The sequence below is a fragment of the Dermochelys coriacea genome, chromosome 10 (assembly GCF_009764565.3).
Source record: "Dermochelys coriacea isolate rDerCor1 chromosome 10, rDerCor1.pri.v4, whole genome shotgun sequence".
Lineage (NCBI taxonomy): Eukaryota > Metazoa > Chordata > Testudines > Dermochelyidae > Dermochelys > Dermochelys coriacea.
The window spans coordinates 8,480,861-8,508,003 of NC_050077.1; the positions used below are offsets into that span (position 1 = coordinate 8,480,861).

A 27,143-nucleotide genomic window follows, 5' to 3' on the forward strand; every position below is an offset into this window, starting at 1 on the left:
GAGCCATGTACCAGAGGAAGCCCTTTAGGAAAAGCCACAGAGCCAGGACTGGCTTCCCTGTCTGCTCTTCCATTGTAATCTGACAATAGTTTGCTAATGTCCAATGTCACTTACGTTAACCAATTTTATCTTTTTTCAAACTCAGAAAGAATCAGTAGTAATATTGGCCTTCAGAAATGAGCTGAGATTCTTGCTTGTATTAGGAAGAACTATGTGCATTAAGGCTGAGATTTTCAAAGCCCTCGGGTGATCTGAAAGTCCAATTTCAATTAGGTAACTTGACAATCTCAGGCTAGATGACATAACCAAGACCTGGGTACAGGTGGGCACAAAGTTCTGTGGCAAAGTCCTTGGAATCTGGTAGAAATCTATTACATTCTACGCCAACATCAGGTACGTTAAGGTCTTGAAGCTTTTATTTAATTCAGTATTTAAATGAGTAATAGAATCAGTACAGCTGCCCCTGTGTTATTTAGTTTGATATTACATTGTATTTATTCTAGGCTGTCCCCACATTTTCAGTTTCCACAGCTTTTTGCACTGGCAATACCTAATGGCATTTTAGGAGTTGTTGGGGCAGATAGATGTTTTGGGAGTTGGTTAGAGGACAGTCCAGGCTTTTGGCATCTGGAGAGGATTAGAGATTTGGGAGGCAGTTAGGAATCTGGGAATAAGCATGTTAGCTAGATTCCTCTGTTACAAGGCTTGGCAGTAAAAATTTTAATGTTAGCACTTTAACTGTCATCCTTAATTTTCAGAGTCAATGACCCATTGAAATAAATGGGGCAGTTCATACCGCTCAGAGATATTCACATAACCATGGAAATGTAGGGTTGGCAGGTTCTTTGAGAAGTTATCAAGTCCAGCCCAGTGAACTGAGGCAGGAACAAGTAAACCTAGACCATCCCTGACCAGTGTTTATCCAACCTGTTCTTAAAAACCTCCAATGATGGGGATTCCACAACCTGCCTTTGAAGCCTATTTCAGAGTTTAACTACCCTTACTTAGGTTAGATGTTAAATTTAGGTGAGATGTTAGTTTTTTCTAACATCTCACCTAAATCTCCCTTGCTGCAGATTAAGCCAATTACTTCTTGTCCTATCTTCAGTGGACATGGAGAACAATTGACCACAGCCCTCTTTACAACAGCCCTTAACATATTGTTATCAGATCTTCTCTCAGTCCTCCCTCCCTCTTCTCAATGTCAAGGTTTCTAAAGTTTTTATCATAAGAACATAATTATCATTTTTGTTGCTCTCCTCTGGGCTCTCTCCACATCTTTCCTAAAGCCTGGAACCCAGAATTGGACACAGTACCCCAGCTGAGGCCTCATCAGCGCCAGGTAGAGAGGGACAATTACCACACGTCTTACCTATGACACTCCTGTTAATACACCCCAGAATGATAGTAGCCATTTTCGCAACTACATCAGATTTTTGATTCATATTCAATTCGTGATCCACTATAACCCCAGATCTTTTTCATCAGTACTAGTACCTAGCAAGTTATTCCCCATTTTGTAGTTGTGCATTTGAATTTTCCTTCCTAAGTGAAGTACTTTGCACTTACCTTTATCGAATTCCACCTTGTTAAATTCAGACCAATTCTCCAATTTGTCAAGGTCATTTTGAATTCTAATCCTGTCCCCCAATGTGCTTGCAAACCTCCTAGCTTGCTGTCATCCACAAATTTCATAAGAATACTCTCTGCTACATGATCCAAGTCATGAATGAAAATACTGAATAGTACCTGGCCAGATATTATTTCAGGCTGTCTGCAGAATCTGACATGTGATACTGCACTGGTTCAAGTCCATTCACGTTTCAAGGTTATCTTCCCAACCATGAGGGCTAGATTTAAAAAAAAAAAGATTCTGGAGCAAAATTCTACAGTAAAGGATGAATTGCATGGCACAATCAGTGGCTGTGAAACATGAGGAGCCCTGGTTATGATGCTGTATGGAATCTGAACTTTAATGTACACTTTTAAAAAAACAACATCTTACTCAACTATCTAGTACTAGCTTACTATTCCAGAGCAGATAGCTAGATACTGCACTAAATCCCTCAGCCCTTATACATGCAAAACACCCCTGGAAGTAGCTGGGAGATTTGCCTTGCTATTGGTTGTGACTGAAAGTGAGCACCATGTGACAACAGTTTGGTGGATCTCACATGAGATGAGTTGCCAGAAGGGGATCCTGAGGGACAATTATTCACACCACAAAATCCATCGCTGCTATTGGCCCAAAGTGTCATCCTTTGGTGGAAGATAAACATCTTAAGGATCCTTTTGAAAAGAGAACAACACCAAATTAGCACAAGAGTAGTATTAATACACACTAATATATACCATTAATATATTACTTTAACACTCATAATTCAGTGCAACCCATACAAGAGACCAGCCTATTTGGCACCCCCTTTTTTACAAACTTGGCTTCAGGTATCTTCACATGAACTCAGTAAAAGGAAATGATTGTTGTTGGTCCCTTGACTAGTCCTTTTAGGCAGGTTTCACAGTAATTACGAACCACACAGCAGTGCAGGGAGACTTAATTATGAGAGTTACTGTGCGTGCATTGTCAGACAGCTACAATCCAGTCCTTTTGGCTAAGACACTTGGATCTGATTGAGACGAGCCTATTGACGAGATAATTAAAGTCTGTGAAGTGCTTTAAGATCCTCATGTAAACAGCAGCATCGACACATACACCAAGCCAGGTTTATTAAAAGCCCCTTGACTCCACTTTTTTAAGTCTTGCTGTACCCTTCAGGATACACACCGCAAGATTTTTTTTTATTTATTCATTTTTTTAGAAAAAAGTAAGTGACTCACCAGTTTCAAACTGTGACATTTCAGTCCTGAACTATTCTCGGAGCAGCTGGCTCCATGACACAGAGACGTGGGGAAGGGATGGCGGAGAGAGTCAGATTGAAATGTGAAAGCTACTCAATCTCTTCCCCCACACAGGTATGTTGCTTTGAGCCATGTGATTGCGCACAATCTGGTAAATTCTACAGAGGACAAACATTAAAATCATACTTTGAAACAAATCTTTCTGAGCCAGAGATTAAAGTTAACTTTTGCTAGGCTGGTTTAGCAGCATGGTTTGATCTCTGAACCCCAACCAAGACAGGGAAATTCACTGTCCCCCAAAATCTATCTCTTGAATTTGGGCATTGTAGTTCTGAGCTGCTCTTTCAAAGAGCCATCATATGATGCAGACGCAAGGCTTAGTCCTCAGCAGCACTCCATTAATGTTGGGGGTGAAGCCTGGGTGGGGGGGGGGGCGGGGAAGTCAGAAGAAACCCATTTGCAGCTCCCCAATCCCCTGGGTAGTTCTACAACATCCCCGCTGTAGTTTGGAGCAGCCTCAGTGTAAGTGCAATATCATCATCATAAGCATAACACCCTGCATGTGCGCATGGTGTCTCTCAACGCCCATCAGTGGTGTGGGTACATCAGTGTGTATCTGACATGGCTGTCCTAGCGGCAAGTTGCAGACATGGGCATCAGCATGGCTGATCATTGTGTCACAGGGAGCTACGCGGATAAATTCATTAACATTCGGGACGCACTCGGCTATCAAGGTGATAGATGCAGAAGCAGATGCCACCTTGCTGCCACACGAGCCTCAGGGGCAGGTTTGCGAAGTGGACCCGCCAGCCTGGCATGAGATCCCAAACTGCAGACACAAGGTAGGTGGCGTGAGCAGGTCAGCATGCAAGCAACGTCACAGCTGTACGTGTCAGAGAGGGAAAACCTCCGGGCAGCTTCACACGGGCTGCTGCAGGATGGGTTTCAGAGAAGCAGCCGTGTTAGTCTGTATTCGCAAAAAGAAAAGGAGGACCCGTGGCACCTTAGAGACTAACAAATTTTTCCACCAAATGCATCCGATGAAGTGAGCTGTAGCTCACAAAAGCTTATGCTCTAATAAATTTGTTAGTCTCTAAGGTGCCACGGGTACTCCTTTTCTTTTTGCTGCAGGATGGTTTTCTACTGGGAACATTGCACCTGTACTGATGTAGAGGGCAGGGGATGTATTTACCCAGTAAAGTGCTGTCTAGATTTACAGACAAATCATTGCTCACAATGAGGCTATAAAAGCACAGGCCTTGCTGTGCCTTGTACAGTACAATCTAGTGACAGATTCTGGGGTGGGAAATAGCCATCCAGGACTGCATTCAGTCCCAGTTGCTGGTATAAACGAGAAGGGTTCTTCTGTGGCATTCTTTACACAACAGTGCCCCTGGTGCTAAGTGGCAAACTCAAGCCCATTACAAACCCTCACCCGGAGGAAGCATTATTAAAATCAATGCTCATTCAGGGAAGAGGAGCGTGCCTGGCTGCTCCGAACAGCGAGGCATGCAGCACCAGTGACCTTGAGTAGGTATCCGACTCATGAATACAAAGATGGATAGAAAAGCCCTGGGCTCCCCCCCCCAGCCCCCCTTCCCCTTTTAAAAACAATTTCCTGCTCAAGAGAGGGAAGTGCAATGGGTTATTAAATGAGTGGCTCCATCAGAGCTGGATTTTTTTGTAACTTCCCTAAATGCCCTTCACCAGCAGGGAAGGGGGAGGGGATTTGCTCTTTGAAGCCATTTCCTTGCGGGAATAGAAAACATGGAAAGAATTCAATTCTCCACCACCGCCAAGCACCATTGATCCATGATTCAAAAACCAGAGCCCACAAGGCAGGCAGGCTGGCTGGTGGATGGCTGCTAGATTACTGTAGCAGCAGATTGTGACTGTCCGCCATCCAGCATCAATAAGCGTCCCCCCATAGTGTTAGAACAGAGAAGGGAGAGGAGGAAGAATGGAGACTGCACGAGAGAGAAAGGAAAATTAGGAAATTCTGTGCAGGAAAAGAGTTGCAGCTAGTCAAATCTTTGATCAAAAGCACCATCTAGTGGAAAAGAAGAACGCTGCAGTTTAACCCTGTCCTTGGTGCGGCTGCTTACACACGTAATGAATGGAATTTGGCTTTCTACAATGCCTCTCAGATGACTTACACGATAGGTTGGCCAATAAAAATATACCACAGTAGGCACCACAGCGATGGACAAGAACCCGGGCAATAATACAAACAATAAAAAGCAGTCATAAAAGAACTCTTAATACAGTCACAAAGCTTTGCCTGTCGCTAGCACCTTCCATCAGAGGATCTCAAAGCACCTTAAAAACAATAATCAATTAAACACCCCAGGAAGGCTGATAGACTTTAAGGCCAGAAGGGACCATTGTGATCATCAAGTCTGACTTCCTGCACATCGCAGGACACGGAAACTCACTCCTGTAATAGACCCATAACCTCAGGAAGAGAAGCATTGCCATTTTATTTCATGAAACTAAGGAAGAGAAAGGTTAAACAACTTGCCCAGGATCACACAGGAAGTATGAGGCATATTTGAGAACAGAACCAGGGACCCTGACTGCTATATCTGAATCACAGATCATTCTTCCTCCGTTTTGTCAATTGTGAATGAATCTTAATCCCTTAATAGCCTGGGGGTGGGGGGGAGAGGGAGGGTATTAGTATTTATACAGTTTCATAGGTATGCTTGATGCTTTTCCAGCATGCTCCTTCCTCCAGGAAATTTTCACAATCTAATGTCTTGTCTACATGGGGAAGTTAGTTTACTGTGCACTAAGGTGTGAATTTAAAGTGAGCTAGCTATTCTGCACTAACTCCCCATCTGGACACTCTTACAGTGCACTAAGGGCTTGGCTACACTTGCAAGTTACAGCGCAATAAAGGAGCCCCGGGCGCACTAGCTCACTACCCGTCCACTCTGGCAAGGCATGTAGAGTGCTCTGACTCCCGGCTCACCGAGTGGAATAACGTTTGCTGCGCCCCTGTTGAAGCGCCGCAGCGCCAGTGTGGATGAGGTGTTGCATTACTGCGCTCTGATCAGCCTCTGGAAACGTCCCATAATCCCCTTAAATCAAGTGGCCTCTCTGATCATTGTTTTTGAATCAGTGTAGGAATGCGGATATGCCCTTTGAAAGCTCTGTTTCTGACAGCCGGCTGCTTATCTGCTCCGAGCAACCATTAGTGTGGAATGCTGTGTGTGAGAAAGAGAGAAGGGGGCAGGGGGGAGGAAGGGGGGTCTGCTGCTGTTTGAACTTACAAGATAGCATACTGACATGCTCTCGGCCCCCCCAAAACCCACTCTCTCTCACCCCACATACACACACCACACTCCCTGTCACACTCCACCCTACCCCCATTTGAAAAGCATGTTGCAGTCACTTGCATTCTGGGATAGCTGCCCATAATGCACCGCGCCCAATGCTGCTGCAAGTGCCGCAAATGTGGTCACGCCAGTGTGCTTGAAGCTGTCAGTGTTGGCACGCTACAGCGCTTTCCCTACTGCACTCTACGAAGGCTGGTTTAACTCAAAGCGCTCTACATCTGCAAGTGTAGCCATGCCCTAAGAGTGTCTTCAGGAGGTTTAGTTTAGCACACTTTTGAAGTGTATTAAGCTAATGCGCACAAAAGGCACTCTTAGTGTGCAGTATGAGTGTCGACACAGGGAGTTAGTGCAGAATAGTTAGTTTGCACTGGCTAGTGTGCACCAGTTACTGCTGGCTTTTTTCCTTTTGTAGATAAGCCCTAAATTAGACATAACACAAAGAGAAAGGGGGGATGCAACAGAAAGTTATGTGATGTGTTTTGTGTACGTATGGCACATTGAAGTCAATGGCAGCAGTACGTGCTCAGCACCTCTACAAATCTGCCTCAAGCTGACATTCAGACATTAAAATACCCAGAATGAGTGGGCACCTCTGAAAACGTGGGCCTCAACTTTTCCATGTCTTCATTTTTTGATCTGTGCAATGGGGAAAATAATACTTCACTGGGCTATTGTGGGACTATGAGTCTAGGTGCACACAGTTCTGCAGTATCCATGATCAGAATTCTTTTCATTCCATTCCCCAGCCCTTGGTCTCTCTCTCAGGTGGAGGGGAGGAGAGAGCTCAGTTTTACAGCAGAAGCTGTGATAAGAAAAGCTCTAATCAAGCTCCAGCCCTTTGAACATTTACATTTTCTAGCCTAAGACACTGTGAAAACTGGAACTTTCAGTCCAGGCTTATTAAAGGACCCTTACCCTGAGAAAGACTTTGCTAACCTGTGAGGGATCTCTGCAAAGACTTTATCACTTAGCAGGGTGTCATAAATATAAAGGGAAGGGTAAACACCTTTAAATCCCTCCTGGCCAGAGGAAAAACCCTTTCACCTGTAAAGGGTTAAGAAGCTAGGATAACTTCACTGGCACCTAACCAAAATGACCAATGAGGAGACAAGATACTTTTAAAGCTGGGGGGGAGAAACAAAGATTCTCTCTGTCTGTGTGATGCTTTTGCCAGGAACAGAAAAGGAATGGAGTCTTAGAACTTAGTAAGTAATCTAGCTAGATATGCATTAGATTCTGTTTTATTTAAATGGCTGATAAAATAAGCAATGCTGAATGGAATGTATATTCTTGTTTTTGTGTCTTTTTGTAACTTAAGGTTTTCCCTGGAGGGATTCTTTATGTTTTGAATCTGATTACCGTGTAAGGTATTTACCATCCTGATTTTACAGAGGTGATTCTTTTACTTTTTCTTCAATTAAAATTCTTCTTTTAAGAACCCGATTGCTTTTTCATTGTTCTTAAGATCTAAGGGTTTGGGTCTGTGTTCACCTATGCAAATTGGTGAGAACTTTTATCAAGCCTTCCTCAGGAAAGGGGGTTTAGGGTTTGGGAGGATTTTGGGGGGGAAAGATGTTTCCAAGTGGGTTCTTTCCCTGTTAGATGCTTGGTGGTGGCCGCAATAAAGTCCAAAGGCAAAAGGTAAAATAGTTTGTACCTTGGGGAAGTTTTAACCTAAGCTGGTAAAAATAAGCTTAGGGGGTTTTCATGCAGGTCCCCACATTTGTACCCTAGAGTTCAGAGTGGGGAAGGAACCTTGACACAGAGGTTCTCAAACTTCATTGCACCAACCCCCCTCTGGTACAAAAAAAATTACTAAGTCCCCAGGAGGGGGAACCGAAGCCTGAGTCTGCCCGAGCCCCACCCCTGAGGTGGGGGGGCCAAAGTCAAAGGGCTTCAGTCCCAGGCAGAGGGCCTGTAATCTGAACCCCACTGGCCAGGGCTGAAGCCCTTGGGTTTCAGTTTTAGCCCCAGGCCCCAGCAAGTCTAAGCCAGCTCTGGCAACCCCATTAAAACGGGGGTGGGACCCACTTTGTGGTCCCAACCCGCAGTTTGAGAACAGCTGTCTTATAGGGACAATCTCATGCTCTTAAAGGAGGCGGCCAAAACATTTCTTAAGGGAGCAGCCACATTTTAGGCTCCTGCTAAGAGAAAAATGACAAACAAGAGACTGGAAGAACTAGAGCACAAAACTGTGGCCCTAGAGAATCAGATTAAAAGATTGTGTATCCAGCTTAATGATGCTTACAAAATGAATTAGACATTGCTAGAACCACTTATAACTAGCTCCTTACTAAAAAAGAGACGAGGTTGCTCTTTTGGTTTTCAAAAAAACCTTCTGTAAGGGGGAGGAATAGAACTGGCAGAATGCTCCTCAGAGAGGCACTGAAATATTAGAAGGCTTCCAGCTCTTCACAGTTCTGGAACAACAAGGTTTGAAAGAGAGGCTTGGAAGACAGAATAGATGGTAATAAGCATTCCTGCAGAAATTTTTAAAGAGTATACTAATTCTTGCCAAATTGCCATGTGTGTTCTCCAAAAGAGAAGCCTCGGTTACAAGAGATTGCAAACACCAGAGATTAATTTGATGCTATCAGTGGTATTACTCCAGGGATTAATTTAACCCAATAGGTTTAATGTTTAACACTCGAGGGAATCCTGAGGCTGCTGAAATCCACGGCCTTCTGTTTCATTTTGCTGAGTTTCCATCTCTAACTGCAAACACAATCTAAAATGTAGCCTTTATTCCCTGGATTGCTACTGGCAAAGCCCCCATCAGGTCTATTCATTTTGGAAAAGTGCCCCTGGGGCGTTGTTGAGTTTCAATCTGACTTTGCCAAGCATCTGAAAGGCAGATAGGTGGTGATGCAGTGGTGACTTTGGCTTTTTCCAGCTAAGTGAAATAGGGTGGCAGATGTTATGCAGGTTACCATGGAGGTTAGAAGTAATCAGCTCTCAGTGGCCTGTGAGAATGGAACTGGGTTATGGGTGGAAAAGATGGATCAAAGGTGACCTTTGCCATCTCTGAGATCTAGGAGTCTGTAATGACCATTGCTTCCAGTGGCGTTGCCACGAAATAACTTGAGTTGTTTTGACTTAAGAAGTTGTCATTTGGGGGATTACATATAGAATAGTATGCTATTCTTTTCTATCCTTTCCCCAAAGAAGTACATCAGTCACAAAAATTTTTATAGTGAAATGGATCAACCTCAGTCCCATTCCCTTTCTCTCCAGAATTTTGTTCTCTTATGGACAATCCCTAATTGAAATTAATCCATGTTATCAGTGTATCTCCCATATCTGAAGAGACGAACAATACAAAATAATCAGAACATAAACTGTCCTTCAAAGAGCACTGGTGGAGAGCTAGTCTACCACTTGCTGTTATCTATGGGAATACACATTTGGGATTAGCTGACTTGGCATATGGATGGCGCTGCTATGCCTCTGGAAACCATCTGCAAACAAGCTTTTCTGGCTTTAACTAGGAGAGACCAGAAATTCATGGGGTAGCTTAATCTCTGAGGACCAGAAATAGGATATGGCTGTTTGAGAGGAAAATACTCTGAAGTATTTAGTAATTTAAAAGTTCATTTTAAAATCGGAGCCACATTTGATGCTGTTGACAGAGAAGAACTAATGATATGGCTGGGTAAATGAAGAGAGGCAGGCCCAGCCCAACAAAGTGCTGTGAAAGAGTTCCCCTCCCTCCATCTCTGCCAGTGCATCTCAATCCTAATTTGCAAACCTGTTGTTATTCCCGCCTCGGGCTTCCTCACACAGCTCTGTCAAAATATCTCAACCCTGACTCGCAACCACCCCTCCTTGCTATTCCAGCTCTGAGGCACTGCACAGCAGCTCCAAAGCAGGTCTGTTCTCTGCAGCAGCACACCTTTATATGGGTCCCGGTCTTCCTCAAACAGCTCTGCCTGTGCATCTCAGTCTACAAAACTGAAATGAATTTTTGAAGATAGCACTAAATGTAGTGCTAGTGAAAAGTTATGGCTTGGCAGTCTTGGAGACTGGAAGCTTCTGTTAATCCACAGAACATGTACATCATGGGCAGTAGCAGGACAAGCTTCTCACACAATGATCAACCCATGGACCTTAACCCTGAGAGAGTCCACATTTCTGTGGTGCAAGGGCTATTCACAATACTCAGCCCATTCAGTCTGAGGAGCTGCAAGGAGTTCCAATAGTAATAGGGACATTAGTGTCCCTTCAGAGTCGTACTGAGACTCTCAAATTCATTTCACATAGGACACTGGGCAAACATTAAAGACCTAGCCTGGAGTCAAACTGCTGGGCTCCATATCCCATTACCAATACCCTGAAGTTTATTGCCTGAGCAGGGAGATTTAATTAATGTAGACAAAGCTGAAAATCCACCTTTGTGTTTGCAGGCCCCATCCCGTCAAGAACAGGTTGAAATGCTAGTGCTCCAGAGTCTGGATTATGAGTTGATAAGACTACTAAGTGAATACAGAAGACTCTCCAAGGTACAAACACCTAGTCCTGTAGTTTAGGTAAAAATTGTCTGTAGTAGAAAACAAAGTATGGTACCTCTTCTGAAACCCACAAATCTAGCAATCTTTGGGAGTTTCTTTTCTATGCAAAGATGAAGTATGGGGTTCAAACAAGATTCTTTAAATATCAACTGGGATAGATCTCTTATTCAACCCAGCTGCTCTCTTTACGTCAAAAGAGAAGGTGTTGAAAGCTGGTTTAAGATGCCTCAGGATCAGATGGTGCTCCTGAAGTTTGTCTCTGGGATGTAGTAGTCTGAGTGAAATCTGTCTATTAGGTGCCCTGTATTAAAAATCATCTTTATATAATGTGGGACATTTGGGGCCATTTTTGAGGCCTACATGTCATTTTGTCATTTCCGGTTCATCTGTTTTTCAAAATTCTGCTCAGGGATCGTTTTGTCACACCTTGGCATTAGCCTAAGGCACATGATTAAAAAAGTGGGAATCAGTTTATGTAACAGTGTGTTAACTCCTGTTCAGTTAATCACATAAAAAAACCTCAGAAATTGCCTTATAACTCTGAAAACCTACCCCATGGCTTCAGATAAGCAATAATGTTGTTATTTGGCTGTTAAAACAAAATAAATGCAGTGGCACAAACATATGAAACCATGTATATTGCTTTTAACTTGTCTTTCCTTTATGTCCTCTTAACACTTGTCATTCTAGTTATTGGGGCCTCAGAACTGACAGACTGCAGGCTGCTCTTAAAATCTCACTTTACAGATGGGTGCTGGAACTAGGGGTGCTGCTGCACCCTTGGCTTGAAGAGATTTCCGTCATATACAGAGTTTACAGTTTAGTTTAGTGACTTGCAGTACCCCCTGCTATAAAAACTGTTCCAACACCACTGGTTCGAATATCCACTGATGTTCTCTACTCCATATCTAGCACCGTGATACTATCTCCATTCAACATGAGATTCTGCTCCGCCTCCAGTGGTGAATCCTCCATAATAACACATACCTAATAAGAAAAGGAGTACTTGTGGCACCTGAGAGACTAACAAATTCATTAGAGCATAAGCTTTCGTGAGCTACAGCTCACTTCATCAGATGCATTTCGATGAAGTGAGCTGTAGCTCACGAAAGCTTATGCTCTAATAAATTTGTTAGTCTCTAAGGTGCCACAAGTACTCCTTTTCTTTTTGCGAATACAGACTAACACGGCTGCTACTCTGAAACCTGACCTACCTAATAAGTGCCAGGAGCCCACAAATGGGGATCCGTTTAGACGCTTATTTAAACCTACAGCAGCCACAGCCTCCCTACCGGGCCCCAGCACAATGCCCCCATTACCACACCTCTCCTTCAATAGATACTGACTTCCCCTACCTGGGCTACCCTTTTGGGGCTGGGCGAGCAAGGCCGATGTCCTGCTACCCTCTCGTCTGAGTGTGATTTAGGGGGACGGGCAGACACAAGGCCTACTCCTCCTCTGAAGTCACTGCTGTCTTTCTCCCCACGTGCCCCATTATTTCCCTCCCTCCATTAGGGGCGGCACCACACTCTTTCTGGAGCCAGGGCTCCATTGCTGGCTCTGTCGCTTTCCACGCCTCGCGCCGGGGGGCAGCCCCTGCCGCAGAGGGGCGGCAGCAGCAGCAGCAGGAGGAGGAGGAGGAAGCGCAGGCCGGGCGGGCTAGGCGGAGGCTGCACACCGCAGCTCGCAGCGCTGGGAGGGAACCCCAGGGGCTGCCCTGGAAATCCCAGAACACGTTTCCCGGCGGTTTTCCAGCCTCCCGCCTTGTAGCACTGACACAGGCCCCGCCCTGGGCCTAGGTCACGTACGGGCAGCCGCCGAGCTTTGGGACGCCAGCGAGGCAAGGGGCCCGGCTTTTCCCGCACACGGGGCGGGGGAGGGTGTCGCCCTCTGCCTAGCGGAACCCCATGGAGGAGCCAATGTTTCCCGGCCGGACAGTAAGTGCAGTGGGACCCGCTGGTCCGCTCCTTCAATCATCCGCTCCGGGCCGAAGCAGGCAACATCCGCCTCACCCCCAGCGAAGGAACCGCCTCGCTCCTGGTGACGCGAGGGGGCGGGGAGCGCGTTCATTGGTCGGCCGACGAAGGCCGGCCACTTCCTGGTGTGGCCATGGTGACGGGGATAGCCAGGTAGGGTAGGAAGTGGGGGGCGTCGCGGGGCTGGCCCCGGTCTCGAGGTCAGGTAGGGCTCCGTGCGGGGAGCGGGCTGCGCCAAGGCTACGGAGCGAAGCGCAGCCTGGGGCGAGGCGCCCCCCCCCCCCGTGTGGGGGCCTGGCTCTGGAGAGCGGCTGGGGACCCAGCCCCGCGGGCTCTGGGGCGGAGCGAGCCCGGCTGAGACTCCTCGTGCGAGGCGGGGAGTTGGGGACTAGCAACGGGGCGGGGTCCTTGCTCATGCGCTGGTTCCCGTTACCTGTATGCGTCTGTCTCCCTCCAGCAGCCCCATCTCGGGGCGGGGGGCTCGTAAAAGGCTCCTGCCGAGGTTCACGACGCTGCAGCTGCAGCCTTGCGACCCCTAGGACGTTGGGCAGAGGGAGACGCGATCTTCTCCAGGGAGCTACCAGCTGTGGTCCTCCTTGCAACTTTGGGTTGGTCCGCCCTGGGGAACAGCCCGGAGTCGCTATTGTGGAATAGATGGTTCTTTACAGTCAAACCCGAGTTTTTGTGTATTTGTTTGCTTGGTTTTTCGCAGTAGCTTCTCCCTGCAGCCAAGCCCTGCGGGTGTAACGCCTAGGTGTTACTTCTCTTCCCTGCACGCTTGTTGGTAATAGGAACTGAGAGATCGCCAGAAGGGGCAGGGAACGGAGAAATTCCAGGGGAAGTAGCCCTAGAAATGAGAGGCGCCTACAACTGTGCTGCAAAAGCAGCTTCTGGATCTGGCAAACATCATGTGGCTCTCCCGCGAGGAACCCTGGTCTGCTTGACATTAGCAGATCTGATGTAGAACAACTTCTGCTGTCAGATTATCATGGTACAGAGAGATTAGAGAAAAGGGGCATAAAGAAAAGTAGGTTAAGGGACTGGTAAAGTCTGTTGTCTGGAACCTGAAAGGGAGACTGGGCATGAAGACTCGTGAGTTGCAGAGGCACCACTGGAGAATGGAGGTGGATCTCTCCAGTTTTGTTGCCTTTTCTTTACCGAGTTAAATTTAGTTATGTCAATTAAGGGGGCTAGTTCTGTAACTAAGTGTAAAATTTGAAAAACTTAATTCTGAGATAAACAAATTTATTACAGCATGAGCTTTCATGGGCTACAGCCCACTTCACTGGATGCATGGAATGGAACATATAGTAAGATATTGAAAGCTTATGCTCTAATAAATTCGTTAGTCTCTAAGGTGCCACAAGTACTCCTGTTCTTTTTGTGAATACAGACTAACGCGGCTGCTACTCTGAAACCTGTAATTCTGAGATGTAACTGCAATCTATGATATGAAGAATATGTGTGTGGTAACCAGTTTTTTAGCTACAGGAGGGTACAAAGTCAAATTACTATGAACAGACAGCTGTTAATAACTTATAGTCTTGGGTAATGGGATAAGGAACATTTTGACCTCTAGGTTACACATTCAAATCCATCCCAAGACAGTAGTAGTGACCAAAAGTCATTGTTGTCTGATGGCTGTTCAATGGCCTATATGAAATAGAGCTGCATCTCAATCAGGTCTACATGAGAAACTTTTGCCAGTATAGAAATATTAGTTTGGGGAGGGTGGCTATTTGCATTTGGGGTTTTTTGACATTTGTATGCTGGCAAAATTCTTAATGTAAAGGCAGTTATGCCAACACAACAATGCTTTTGCTGGTATAGTTTATTTAATTTGGGGAATAAACTAAGATTTGCAGTAAAAGCACTCTTTTGACAGTGAAAGCTGTGTCTACAATAGTATGGTTTACCAGTAAAGCTATACTGGAAAACCTTTTCTAGTGTAGGCCTGGTCTTTGTGTAGGTCCTAGTGGATACCTGTCAACATTAGAAAAATCATAGTTGGTACCTTTGTTGGTAGAGTCAGCAAAGAGGCTATGAACAGAATGAGTTGTACAAACTGAACTACCCATGGATGTAGTCCATAGAGGTCAGGAAGACTGGTAAGACAGTGTGTGAGGAGGGAAGGAAATTGCCTCACTGTTGTGCATACTGTATCTTAGGGCTTGTCTACATTGGCACTTTACAGTGCTGCAACTTTCTTGAAAAAACACTCCCCTGAGCACAGAAAGTTTCAGCGCTGTAAAGCACCAGTGCACACAGTGCACTAGTGCTGGGAGCTACGCCCCTCAGGGAGGTGGTCTTTTTAGAGTGCTGGAAGCCTCTCTCCCAGCGCTGTGTTGCGACTACACAAGCTATGTTAAAGCGCTGCCAGTGTAGACTAGCCCTGAGTCTGTGAATAAAGATAACTGCAGGGCTCTCAAGCTAGTACCTTTCACTCCTGTTATATTCACTAATTATAACGTAACGAAAACAGGGGAGGAGGGTGAAATTGGAGATAGGTTAATTTCCCCAAAATGTTTCAGATGGTGTTTGGTCTGACAGAATAATTTTTAGCAAGATATTCTTCTTGGCTTTTGAATCTTTTTTTTTTTCTGTATTTGTCGGTGTTTTAGCTTGTGCAGTACCCCAAGCACCTCAGCAGAGGGCTTAGAAAGGGGGATTTAGAAATAAAGTTGAATGATCAAGTGAAGGGGGCTTAAAAAAAAATTGCTGAGATTGAGAATGATCTGTCCTAAACTCCCAATCTGGCAGTCACGTCAAGTGCTGAAAACATTCATTTTTTTTCCTGTCTCACAAGGAGATCACCGTAGTGTATAATGACCACATGTCAAATCATACACAACACAGTGAAATATTCTATTGAAATGCAGGTGTTTGTTTGACTTAAGATATGGTTTGTAGTAATGTCTACAAGATGAGCAGCTTGTAGAAATAAAGGTGCAAAAACTCAAGCCTCAAACTAAAACTAATACAACGATGTCCATTTAAAAACAAAAAGCCCCAAACCACTGATTTATTGCTTTCCATTGTGTTCCACTATGTACAACAAAATTCAAACCCAAGATCCTGACTACTTGTGGCTCTTAGAGTGTCCATGGCACTTTTTGTAAGAGTAAGAGAGTTAACCATGACATCCTGGCCAAATTCCAACTTGGGTTATTGCATTCTTTCTCCCTAAATTCCCTCTGCCTTTTCGGTTGGATACAGAAGTTTTCAATTTCTGTGTCATGTTGGTGAGTTCTGTGGAATGGTTTTAGTGATGACTGATGTTCCCATTATTTTCAGTTCTTAGAGTCCTTCGGAATAAATGGTGTTATGTAAGTGTAAACTACTGTTTTTAGGTAACTTAATTGTTTACATGTGTAGGAGTGCATGGCCATCGCTCCCTGTCAGTCTCAGAGGGAGCCCACGCCCCCTCGCTCTCAGGTCCCTAGCAAGGCAAGGGTTACTGGGAAAATAGCAGTTTCTAAGGGCTTGTCTATACTACCGGACGGATTGACCAGCAGCAATCAATCCGGTGGGGGGGGGGTCAATTTATCATGTCTAGTATAGATGCGATAAATCAATTGCTGATCACTCTATCATCGACTCCGGTACTCCACCCCAACGAGAAGCGCAAGAGCAGTCGACGGGAGAGAGTCTCCTGTCAACACACCGCAGTCAGTAAATCTAAGTATGTCGACTTCAGCTACGTTATTCATGTAGCTGAAGTTGCGTAACTTAGATTGCTCTCTCCCCCTCCCCCCGTAATGTACATCAGTCCTAAGGCCCTTGCCCTCTAGGCAGGGCCAAGCTCCAGAGAGTCAAGGGGCTCAGGCCCTCAGCACCAAACAATCTGACATCCTGGCTCTGGCAGACACCAGACAAATACTAGTCTGTTGGCCTAAGGTGGGGAGGGTGCCACCCCAGGAGTGGGGTTGGCAGCAGGGCATAGGGGGACCCAGGCCCACCCTACTGCACCAGGTCCCAGTCCAGGGTCCTAACAGTGGTAGAGGTTTCCACCACTGGGTCAGTGGGGATCCAACTCAAACAGTGACCTGCATTCAGGCAACAACTTAAACGGACTATCATCTGGTATCCCTGGGCTACTTCCTGTGCTCTCCTCATGGTATACCTGTTGTTTGGGGTTCTCCTTCAATCCCTGAGGTACACTGCTAATCGCAGCTCTGGCAGCTTCTCTGGGTCCTCGTTGCTGTAAGGTCTCCATTGGGTCCAGTCTTCAGCAGGAGGCATCTGTCTCCTCCAGCAGCTCCAGCCCAACTGAGCTGCAGGGCCTGCCTTTTATTCTTCTTGTCCTGCCCCTCTGCTTCCGGCAGGGTGGGCGAGAGTGTCCTGGCTTTGCCCACCAAGGGGCAGGCTTGGGAGGCCAAGCCCCCTTGCTACAACATAGATTTAATCACTTCACATTACACCTATATGTTTTTCTTATCAAATTCTGAATTAGTCTTTGAGCCTCAGTCTGTCATTTGCAGAGAACTCTCATGTGGTCACATGGAAGTTCTGAGTTTGTTACCAGCTAAAAATTGCTGTTCACTTTTCATGAGATCATTATAACAGTTTAATAGGTGATGTTTCTATCGCAGTTTTTTAAAGTCTTTGTGATTTAAATTCCTCTCCAAAGTGATTGGCTCAATAAAGAGATTGATATGAAATATAAACAGCCCTGGGTCAAGCACTTAAGATGCTGGGACATCTCCAGGATGGAGAGGAAGGAGGGGTTTGTTTTTGTTTTTCAAATGTAGTGTGATCCAGTTTCAGGGTCTCTACTCCACGGGAGAGTTGAACTACATTTGGAACATGCTTCCACTCTGCAGAGATCTCAGCTGGTCCATGAGTCTTTCCTTGCCCCTGCAAAGTACATAAAATTCATTATTCTTCCTGGTAGATGTTCACTTCAGCCCCATCAGCACCAGCTTAAAAAATTAAGCTGCTCTCTCTTCAAAGGTTATTTTTGTTTTTTTTCCTCATTCTTCTCTATATCTATATAAGCAGCGGGACCTAAATGACCCTCACATCTCCAAGGTCACAGACAGTGTTCCTGAGTTCTGTTGCTAGAGGCTGTTCTTGGCAATTTCCTGCCAGTGGTGGAGTGAGAGTGGCTGCTTGGCCCCCTGCCACTTCCCAATTTAGATCTGTCTGCCCCGGGTCACCAGACCAAAGGGAGACACTATCACAGCGAGCCACTGCTGGCAAGGGAGCTCTTTTCAAAGGTAGGAGATTGTACTTTCTTCAGACCAAAGACAGTAGCTCTCACAGTACAGGGCTGCACTTCTTCCAGCACAGTCACTCCCCTACATAGGGGCTCTTCTCTCTTTTTGTTTTATTTTTTAAATGAGACCCTTTGCTTTCTAAAAATATCCTCACAGTTGCTACCATTTGTCATGGTAAGGACAATTTGATTCTAGGAGGCTGGAGTTACAGGAGAATAGGTATTATGAGAGACAGTTCTTCACCGTATAACTGTCTTAGGTTTGCGGTTTTTCATAGAGCCCCTTGGTACTTTAACTTGTCTCTGTTGCTGTCATGATCTCTTGTACTTGATAGGCAAGCCCTTTCACTCCTTCTGACTTCTATTACCTTTCGTTTGTTTTGTTTTGAGGGGAAAAATTATTTGCATGTGTGGATGTGATCTGTTTTATACTATTTAGTCTTTTTGACAAGTTCCCAATAATTTGTATTTGTTTATATTCATTACAGTTTTTATTTGCCCTCCTGTTCAAGGTCCTTTCTCTTTCCCCACAATCTGTATGTTCTTCTGTGCTTTTGGGGATCGTGAGAGATATGATCAGTGATTTGCGACAGTTATGAGCTTGGAGTCCCCTCTTTTCCAGATAATTTGGTGTCATCTTAAATCTTCCTTCTAGCTGTCAGGAAAAGATAGTGGATCCAAGTCTTGGAATGATGATGGTGGGATCTTGAACTTCGAAGCTGGAAGTCTGGGAAGTGCCCATTATGTCTTAAATTAACCAGCAGGGTTGATATATGGGCTGCCTCCTTGTATCTCTTCCTGAGATCCCTTTAGTGACTCTGAAATTTCATCAGGTTTTAGGCCTTCTGAGCTCCTTCCCATAACCTTTGAGTATTACAACTTAGACATTTTGTGCTGTGGATAAATCCTTGTTGATTCCTGGCCTATATTCCTTCCCCAGTTCACAACTACTCATTCCTTCAACCCCCCTCCACCAAGTAAACCTCAAGAAAACTGATCAGGGCACATTCTGATACCCTGTTGTGTCAGCAAAGATGACTGAAACTGATAGTACCCTGCTTAATAAATGAGAACACACCCTTTACTGAATTCCTTGGTTTCTGTGGCCATCCATTCCAGGTTGGGTCTGCCTCCACGCTGTCTGTACCTAAACTCTCACAGCATTACATTGTTGGGAAACTGGACACAAAAACTAAGGGCTAGATCTGTCACCTATTAAAAGGGAATTCTGTTGACTTTAATGGGAGCTGCAGTAGTGCCCGAGGTGAGAGGTATCCTTGCCTTTCATGAACCACTGATATCCTTTCCATCCGGAAGTTAGTCTAACTGGCAGCTAGGAGCAGCTACTTCTGTCCACCCCTTTTATGCATTTAGGGACTATTAAGCAGGGTCCAGGTTCCCTCTGATACTCAATAGTACATGCTATTCCATATATGGACCAGAAAACAAGGTAGGATAGGGTTTCTATTCAAGCTATGACTAGTGAGCGAAACCCTCCCTGGAGTTTCCAACCCCATATGGCCAGGAGAGTAGCTCCCTCCTTGAATCAATCTTGAAATGTCCTGAATGGTGGAGCTATCGGGCCATGCATTCTGTCCTTATTTTCATAATTCATTTCCTGGGCTGCTGGGCAATTCCTTAATGCTTTTAAATACCACTGGCGGTGTTGGTCCCTGATGATGATCTTGATTGAATGCAGGACCTTTGCTCTCCCCATAGAAAAATAGACTGTAGAATGGAATGGAATACAGCTACCTGGTGCCGTGTTTACTTGGGGCAAACTGTCCTCCAGCACCAAGAGACCCAGAGTGGACTAAGGTATTTTCTCTGTTGACCATGGAATCCGAGACGGTTGTTCCTTGGGCGCGGATGTTTACAAGATGGTTTGTAGTTTTTTACTTCTTATCATTTTCTATTGGTGCTGCCTTTTGCTTTAATTGGATTCTCAAAAACCTCAAGTGAAGAAAACAGCAGATTGCTGGGAGCTTTCACCAGCGAATAGGGAGCCATTTATACACAAGTGACCTTCTTCTGCAAAGCCTTTTTACCCCAAGACATGTGACTGTGAGGAATGGGGATAGTTGCTGGTATCCATGTTATGTTTTTTCATCCTCTTGTCTGATTAATGGTTTCACCGTTGGCCACTGCTGCAACTCTTATGCCATAGTGATGCTTTCCAAAGTGCTGAAGTGTTCCAGCACTGCAAATGGGATGTACTTGGTACATAATGCAACAAAGAAAGGGCTAAAGTGTGTTTGTGAGCATAAACAAAAGCCTATGTAAACATGACGTCTTGGCATTCCTTTTCCATATTTACTGTTTCAGTGACTTCTGTATTAAGCTTCTTCAGTTTTACAAGTTAAAGAAATGATTGGGGGTTTTTTTTTTACCTGTAAGTTGATCCTGAAAATGGAGCAGAGTTAGCAATCTAGGTCTGAGGTACTTTAGCAATTCTTTCCTATGCTTATACCTCTACGAGACCATTAAGATCAACCATGTTGTCCCTGATCTCTGTCCTGAGGTTTCAAGCCTGACTGAGTTGGGGCTTCCTTTGTCCTGGGATTCTTGTTTATAGAATTCCATTCCAATTCCATCCTCAGAGTCTCTCAGTGGCTGGCATGCCTTCCTATTCAGGTAGGTATCTCTGATCATTCATATCCCCCCTATTTCACGAGTTCTTTCTTCCTCTTTTATTTTCCCCTCTCTCTGCCCTATGTAGGAGGGAGAGTTATCCAGCGATTGGAACACTAGACTGGAAGTTGTAGAGTCAAAGTCCTGCTGCTGGTTGTGCAGCTGGTTCACTGTGATCTTGAGGTGAAGATTAGGTCACTTGTCCAGTTTCCCCGTTCATAAATATGGAAATAGTAGAAAAAGGGCAACAAAAATTATTAGAGGTACAGAGAGGCTTCCAGATTCCAGTTTAGAAAGGAGATGAATAAGAAGTGATATGATAGAAGAGAATAAAAAGTGTGGCGTAGAGAAAAGGTGAGTCAGGCACTCATTTATGCTCTTTCAGAATGCAAAAACAAGGGGATGCTCAATGAAATTATAAAGCAGCTTATTTTTGTGGTCAGTAAACCAGATGACTGATCCCCCACAACAGTCTGGTGCAGTAGGTAATTCTAATCAGTGTGAACTTGGACTCTGCAGAATTGCTATAGCTAACACATGGGAATTGTCCATATGCTGTCGAACAGGGTGGTTAGCACAGTCATTGTAAAACTGGTTAAAAGGTATTCTAGCCCCACTGTACATATGGGGAAATGGAGGCAAAGAGGTAAAGGGCCAGATTTTCAGAACAGCTCAGCTCCCTTATAGGCACCTCAATTAAATGGCCAGTTCCCAGTGAAAACAGCTTAGATGCCTAAATGGGAGTTGAACATCTACCTTGCCATTACTTGTTCCAAACACAAGGGTCAGTGCCAGGGCTCTTGCCTCCCAGTTTTGCACTCAGACTCTAGATCATGGCCTCCTCTTGTTTTCTGTGGGTATGTCTACACGTTAAAGAAAAACGCGTAGCTGGCCCATGCCAGCCAACTCAGGCTCATGGGGCTCAGGCTGCAGGGCTGCTGCATAGACTTCTGGGCTCAGGAACCTTCCCACCCCACAAGGTGGATTGGTTTATATCCATTTGGAATAAAGCATAGGTACTTGTCTTTTATAGTCAGCATTTCGATACTGTGGTGATAAATGCTATAGGAAAAGCTAAGATGTTTTTATAGCACCATAGATGTGCAGACAGTTCCCAGCCCCAAGGAGCATGTGGTCCAACTGTTACATGCACAAGAAAACAAATGCAGAGAGTGAACAAAAATGTACAATGAGAGAAGAGGAGGCTGTTGGAAATGGAATTTCTGAGCCTAACTGAGTAACATGGTACCTTAAGATGTCCAAAACCAAATGTCCTCTTGTGATGCTCAAATTGGCATTTAAGTATCTAAGATGGGCATTTACATGATACTACCAATTTTGTGCAGGATTTTGACATTTTCCTGAATGTGTCCACATGAAAACTGGGTCCTGTGTGTTGGAAAGGGGCCAGGGTAGGGGGCAGAGAGTAGGTACATGTATGTTAGCTTCTTAATCTGGTCAACATCCTAAAGGGGAAAAGGGACACCAACAGATTTCAAGCTCTTCCTAGCTTTTCTAGCAGTGAAATGCTTGTTTGCTTTCATTTTGTTGCTCTAGGAAGAACATTCACAAAGGGAAGCTCATGGATCTCACCTTCACAGCCATTGTCCCACTGCTTCTCGGAAGTGTGGGGCTCTTCACCCTCTTCAGGCTGCTGCAGCGAATGAGGATGCGAGCCTACCTCCAGGATGCAGTAGTGGTGATCACAGGAGCTACATCTGGCCTGGGGAAAGGTGGGTCTCCAAGTGCACTGCAAGGTGGCAGAAGGATGGGAGTCTGGGGTGCAGAGGGGTCTGAAGAGGAATTGTTTGTTCAGAGCCACACCCTTGTGAACATGTAATAGCACGGGCAGAACGTTTCTGTGTTTTTGCACCTTGGAGAGGTAATGGGAATAGCCGTACATCCAAACCAATCACAGCCACCCAAACTATACAGTTCCACGTAGGATACCATACCTCAGCACTTATTAGTAAGGCCCCTATTGTTTGTTTATATAAACTTGAGAGCTCATTGAAGTGAATAACTGGTAGCAGAGACCCTATGCTGTCAGGGGTCTTTGCCCACCTAACATACTGGGAAAGCCAGGAGAGCAGACTGACAGATCTTACAGATACATGGAAAATTCAAAGACTCTTATGTCAACTTTATAAATGCTAGATGTATTTGTATGGGCTGGGGTTGTATTCTGGCTCCATGGGAAATTTACAGGAGTTTTATACAGGAACTAAAATCATTGGAGGAGGGGGGGCAGTTTAATGCACATCTTTAGATTGGTAATAAGTCTGGAGAAGCCTCACATTGCATAGACTGGTTTGATGGGGAGAGAAAGGCCACTCAGATCTGATCCAAGAACTTACATGGGACCTGCAAAAGGACCTGGCATCCTTTAAAACTTGCGAGGGTCTTCCTATGGAAGATGGGTGACCCTTGGTAAGATAGATGTGTGTACAGGAGTTGTTCATTGTTTTAAGATTTGTCTTCTCTGAAATGCTGTTGTTCTGAATAAATACTTTGCTTTATGAAAGCTGGCTGGTCTCTGGTTAACCCTGTCATTGTCACTGAGAGAACAGGACTGCACGCACTGAACTAAAGTCAGACCTGCTGAAAGGAGGTCTGATTACAGAGAATTGCCAGAGAAACTGCAGCCTAAATCCCCAGTCTATAGAGAGAGCGTTGTGGGACTCCCTAGAAGCCCGAGACCTAAGTGGGATGCCCTCAAGGAGGACACAAAGGGCTTAAAGGTGCAGTTACCTCAAGAACTGTGACACAGACCATTTCTAAAAGACCTTCTGGAGCTGGTGGTCTGGACTCGTCTCCTCTTGTACTTCCAGATTATATTTTCCGCAGTCTGTTCCTGTCCACAGTTATGGGGCATGATTCTATGCATGCTTCTCTCTCCTTGGGTGCAAATTCCAAGTGGGCAAATTTTAAGTTCAATCACTCCACCCCACCACTGTCAGTGGGAGCCAAGAACTTTAAGAAATGCAAAGGTGGTTCATTTAAACAGCCATTAAGTATGTGACCTGGTAGCTTTTGTCAGTGGGAGACTTATGAGCTGCCTGGGTGGATATGCTCTATAATTCTTCTTCCTAGAATTGCCTTAAAAAAGCTTCTTGGGCTTAGTGTCCTTTCTGTTGTCTTGTGACTTCTCGTTGCCACTTGTACAGCTTGTGTGTGTACTACCTTTTTGTGTGGATTTGTCCTTGAGGAGCAGCAACCTCACTAGCAAAATGGTCAAAATATACTGGATGCCCATCTCAGCCAGTCAGAACTGAAGACCTGCAAGTGTGAGGGGGCAGGAGGCAGGGAGGAGTATCATGTTTCATGTTTGGAAGAGAGACAGAACCAGTGTCCTGGGAGAGACCTTTGAAGTCCAAGTAACGTATTACAATTTAAATGCCATACATTTATTGGGAGTCGCTTTCCTACTTGTTGCTTTTTCAACTAAGGAGCAAGAAGGGATCCTCCCAGCCAATGTTCCCTCTAATTTTTGACAGGCCGTGTGCGCAAAAAATTTCTTCTGTGCCAATTTTTGTGCGCACCCAGTGTTTCACCGTGTGTGCAGGATTTAGGATCTGTGTGCGCATACACACACGCACAGCTTGGAGGGAACAGTGCTCCCAGCCCAAAGTTCTTATCCCCTTTTTAAAATTTTAGTTCCACCCATTATGCAATCAGTTTTCCTCTCTTATAGGCTCTGCTGCATTAAAACCCCAAGAAGAGCTTATACCATCTTTTTTCCCAGGGCTATTTATACATTGACACATCTAATTACCCTTGGTTACGTATTGTTCCACACCCTTAGATGTCATCACAAATCAGTCCAGCGTAATGAATAAGGGACTTATTTCATTAGGTCATGATCAAAGGGCGTGGAAGAACATAAAGCTGCACTTGTAGTTAAGAATTACACCAGAAATAAATAGCCCTGAGAGAGGGATAACATCACGTTATTTTTTTGTTGCCTTTTCTTAAGGGTTAGAATAATAGTAGGTAAGTGGATAAGAATTATCATTAGGGCCCTACCAAATTCACGGCCATGAAAAACATGTCACAGACTATGAAATCTGGTCTTGTGTGCTCTTACCCTATATTCTACAGATTTTACAGGGGAGATCAGCATTTCTCAAATTGGGCGTCTCAACCCAAAATGGAGTTGCAGGGGGGGTCACAGGGTTATTGTCACCTTTACTTCAGCATTGCCTTCAGATCTGGGTCGTTGGAGAGAGGCAGCTGTTAGTGGGGCACTCAGCTCTGAAGGCAGTGTCCCGCAAACAGCAGCGCAGAAGTAAGGGTGGCAATACCATACCATGCCATCCTTACTTCTGTGCTGCTGCTGGCGGTGGCTCTTTCTTCAGAGCTGGGCTCCCAGCCAGCAGCTGCCGCTCTCCAGCTTCCCAGCTCTGAAGGCAGCACCGCAGCCAGCAGCAGTTCAGAAGTAAGGGTAGAAGTACCGCAACCTTCCCTACAATAACCTTGCGACACCTCCCCCCCCGCTGCCCCGCCCCAACTCCTTTATGGGTTAGGACCCCTAAATTACAGCACCGTGAAATTTCACATTTAAATAGCTGAAATAAAGAAATTTATTTTAAAAATCCTATTACTGTGAATTAGGGATGTAAAATAGTAAACTGTTAGCCAGTGAGCATTAGTCTTACCGATTAATTGTCCTAACCATTAACCACAGCTGTGCCGACTGGCCAGCAACCCCAGTGGTTAATCAGTTAAACAATATAATTTTAATCATTTAAACAGTTAACTTTTTTAAACAATATTTACATCCCTACAATGGCAGGCTGTAGTCTCCCTTCATAGAGAATGAAGCTGCCATTATCCATGACTCTAGTGAATTTGGTAGGGCCCTAGTTATCTCACTGCAATGGCAGGCTGTAGCCTCCCTTCATAGAGAATGAAGCTGCCATTATCCATGACTCTAGTGCATTTGGCTAGGAATGATTTTCCAAGGCCCCTGATGTTGCAGATGCCTGAAGAGGCAGTGGGTCCATGTGTTATGTCCCTCCTCCCCATCTCTCTCCACCTTCCAATGGCATAAGGCATTTGTTTCTAGTCCAGGAATGTTAAAATGCTGGACCTTAAACTACAACTTTGATTTACAGAAAAACTAGTTTAGATTCTTTTTTGAGGCGATGATTTCCATTGCACTGGCATCTAGAGGCTAAGGCCCCAGTGTGCTAGGCACTGTATATGCACAACAAAAAGATGCTCCTTGCCCAAAAGATTTTATTTTGTTTTAAGACTAGGAACAACAGGTAGACATGGGGAACGTAAGGGGACAGTAACATAGTTATGAGCAGTGGCCAGAACATGCCAACTGCCTAACCATTGTCAAGTGTTTCTAAAAGACAGAGCTTCTCTCTTACTCGAAAGCCTTTCTGCTGGGACTCATGCTTCTGAGGCAGCCTGGCTTTTCAGACAAAAGATGAAAAATTAAGATACTACTATAAAAATAAAAAGCTTTTCTATTAGAAATGTGGTATAAAGAAAATGTGTCTTGCTATGGGTTTAAGATTCTGTTGGTGTGTTTGTGAGATGATTTGGTCACGTGATCAACATGGCCATCTCCAACTCATACTAATTGGATCTTTAGTGCATGTCTCCAGCTATAAAATAGGTACAAAATCTGTTTCTGGCATTAAAACGTCTGCTCCTCTTTTACCCCCTTTCTCCAAAGAATGTGCAAAAGCTTTCCATGCAGCTGGTTCCAGACTGGTGCTCTGTGGCAGAAATGGTGAGAGATTGCAGGACCTGGTGCAGCAGCTCTCTGCCAAGGCCAATAACGCAAAGAATGTAAGTGTAGGGAGAGAATGGGCTGTCACATCCTGGTGCTGGGATTGCTGTTCATTCCATTACAGGATATGCAGAATTTCTTGTTGGCTGTGTTGAATGAGAAAGTTGCAATCCTGCAATTATCAGCAGTTTATGCTGCATGTATGGGAGTATAATCTAGTGATCTGTCCTGTCTTGCAGAAAATGTTCATGAGTCAACCAGCTTAAAAATGATGCATGATTTAACAAACCAACTGTGTGCATGCAGGGTATAGACCTGTACCCCAGGCAGAGTAACTTAACTGACTTTAATTTTGTTTTTGATCTCTACCTATGAAATTGGTTGGATAAAAGAATAATATCTGGCCACTGAAGTTCTTCTTAGTGGCATAGGTACAATCCCAGGATAACAGAATGGGCTGGGACTCTTTGACCATATCCGACTTATTTTATCTAACAAAGTAGTAACACACAGGAGCAAGAGAGATTCCAGGGGGATCGCACTTGCTCACTCCCTGCCTGCCTGGTATTGGGAGCAGACCAAAGCGCAGTGCACTCCATCTATTCCGTACTGATTTATTGGCCCACAGAGGGCTGTTACACGTTGACACAATTTAGAGCTGCCGTAGGGAGGTGCAAAGGTGACTTAATGCTGCCTTTTGATCCTCTCTCTCACCTTGTTCCTGCACCAGGTGCAGAAAAGGAGCAACATAGAACTGAGGCCCTTAGTTGTATCTCCCTCTGTCCTAACAACACAACCCTCCCAAACAGAGCAGAACAAACTGGAGGGATGCGTATACGGTACCTCCATGCACTCTGGCAT

At 44.9% G+C, this 27,143-nt stretch overlaps 1 protein-coding gene and 1 long non-coding RNA gene across 9 annotated transcripts in view; one reads left to right on the forward strand and one right to left on the reverse strand.

The window, feature by feature from the left end:
• Positions 1 to 1,091: 1,091 nt before the first annotated feature.
• On the reverse strand, positions 1,092 to 17,397 carry LOC122456073. Of its 2 annotated transcripts, none has more exons than XR_006274716.1 (3): positions 16,808 to 17,397; positions 2,839 to 3,017; positions 1,092 to 2,289 (listed from the first exon to the last, which is right to left on the reverse strand). It is a non-coding gene; the product is annotated as an uncharacterized LOC122456073 (long non-coding RNA). The 2 variants fall into 2 exon arrangements; XR_006274717.1 differs by lacking the exon at positions 16,808 to 17,397 and adding an exon at positions 10,590 to 10,734.
• The window catches only part of DHRS7B (dehydrogenase/reductase 7B), a 35,822-nt gene continuing 11,917 nt past the window's right edge, over positions 3,239 to 27,143 (forward strand). Inside the window, exons 1-3 of one of the 7 annotated variants that reach the window (XM_038420767.2) lie at positions 3,239 to 3,701; positions 22,091 to 22,266; positions 26,226 to 26,341. In XM_038420767.2, the coding sequence (XP_038276695.1) occupies positions 3,601 to 3,701; positions 22,091 to 22,266; positions 26,226 to 26,341 (393 nt within the window). In that variant the 5' untranslated portion in view covers positions 3,239 to 3,600. The other 6 variants (XM_038420771.2, XM_038420769.2, XM_038420778.2 and 3 more) reach the window with 6 other exon arrangements.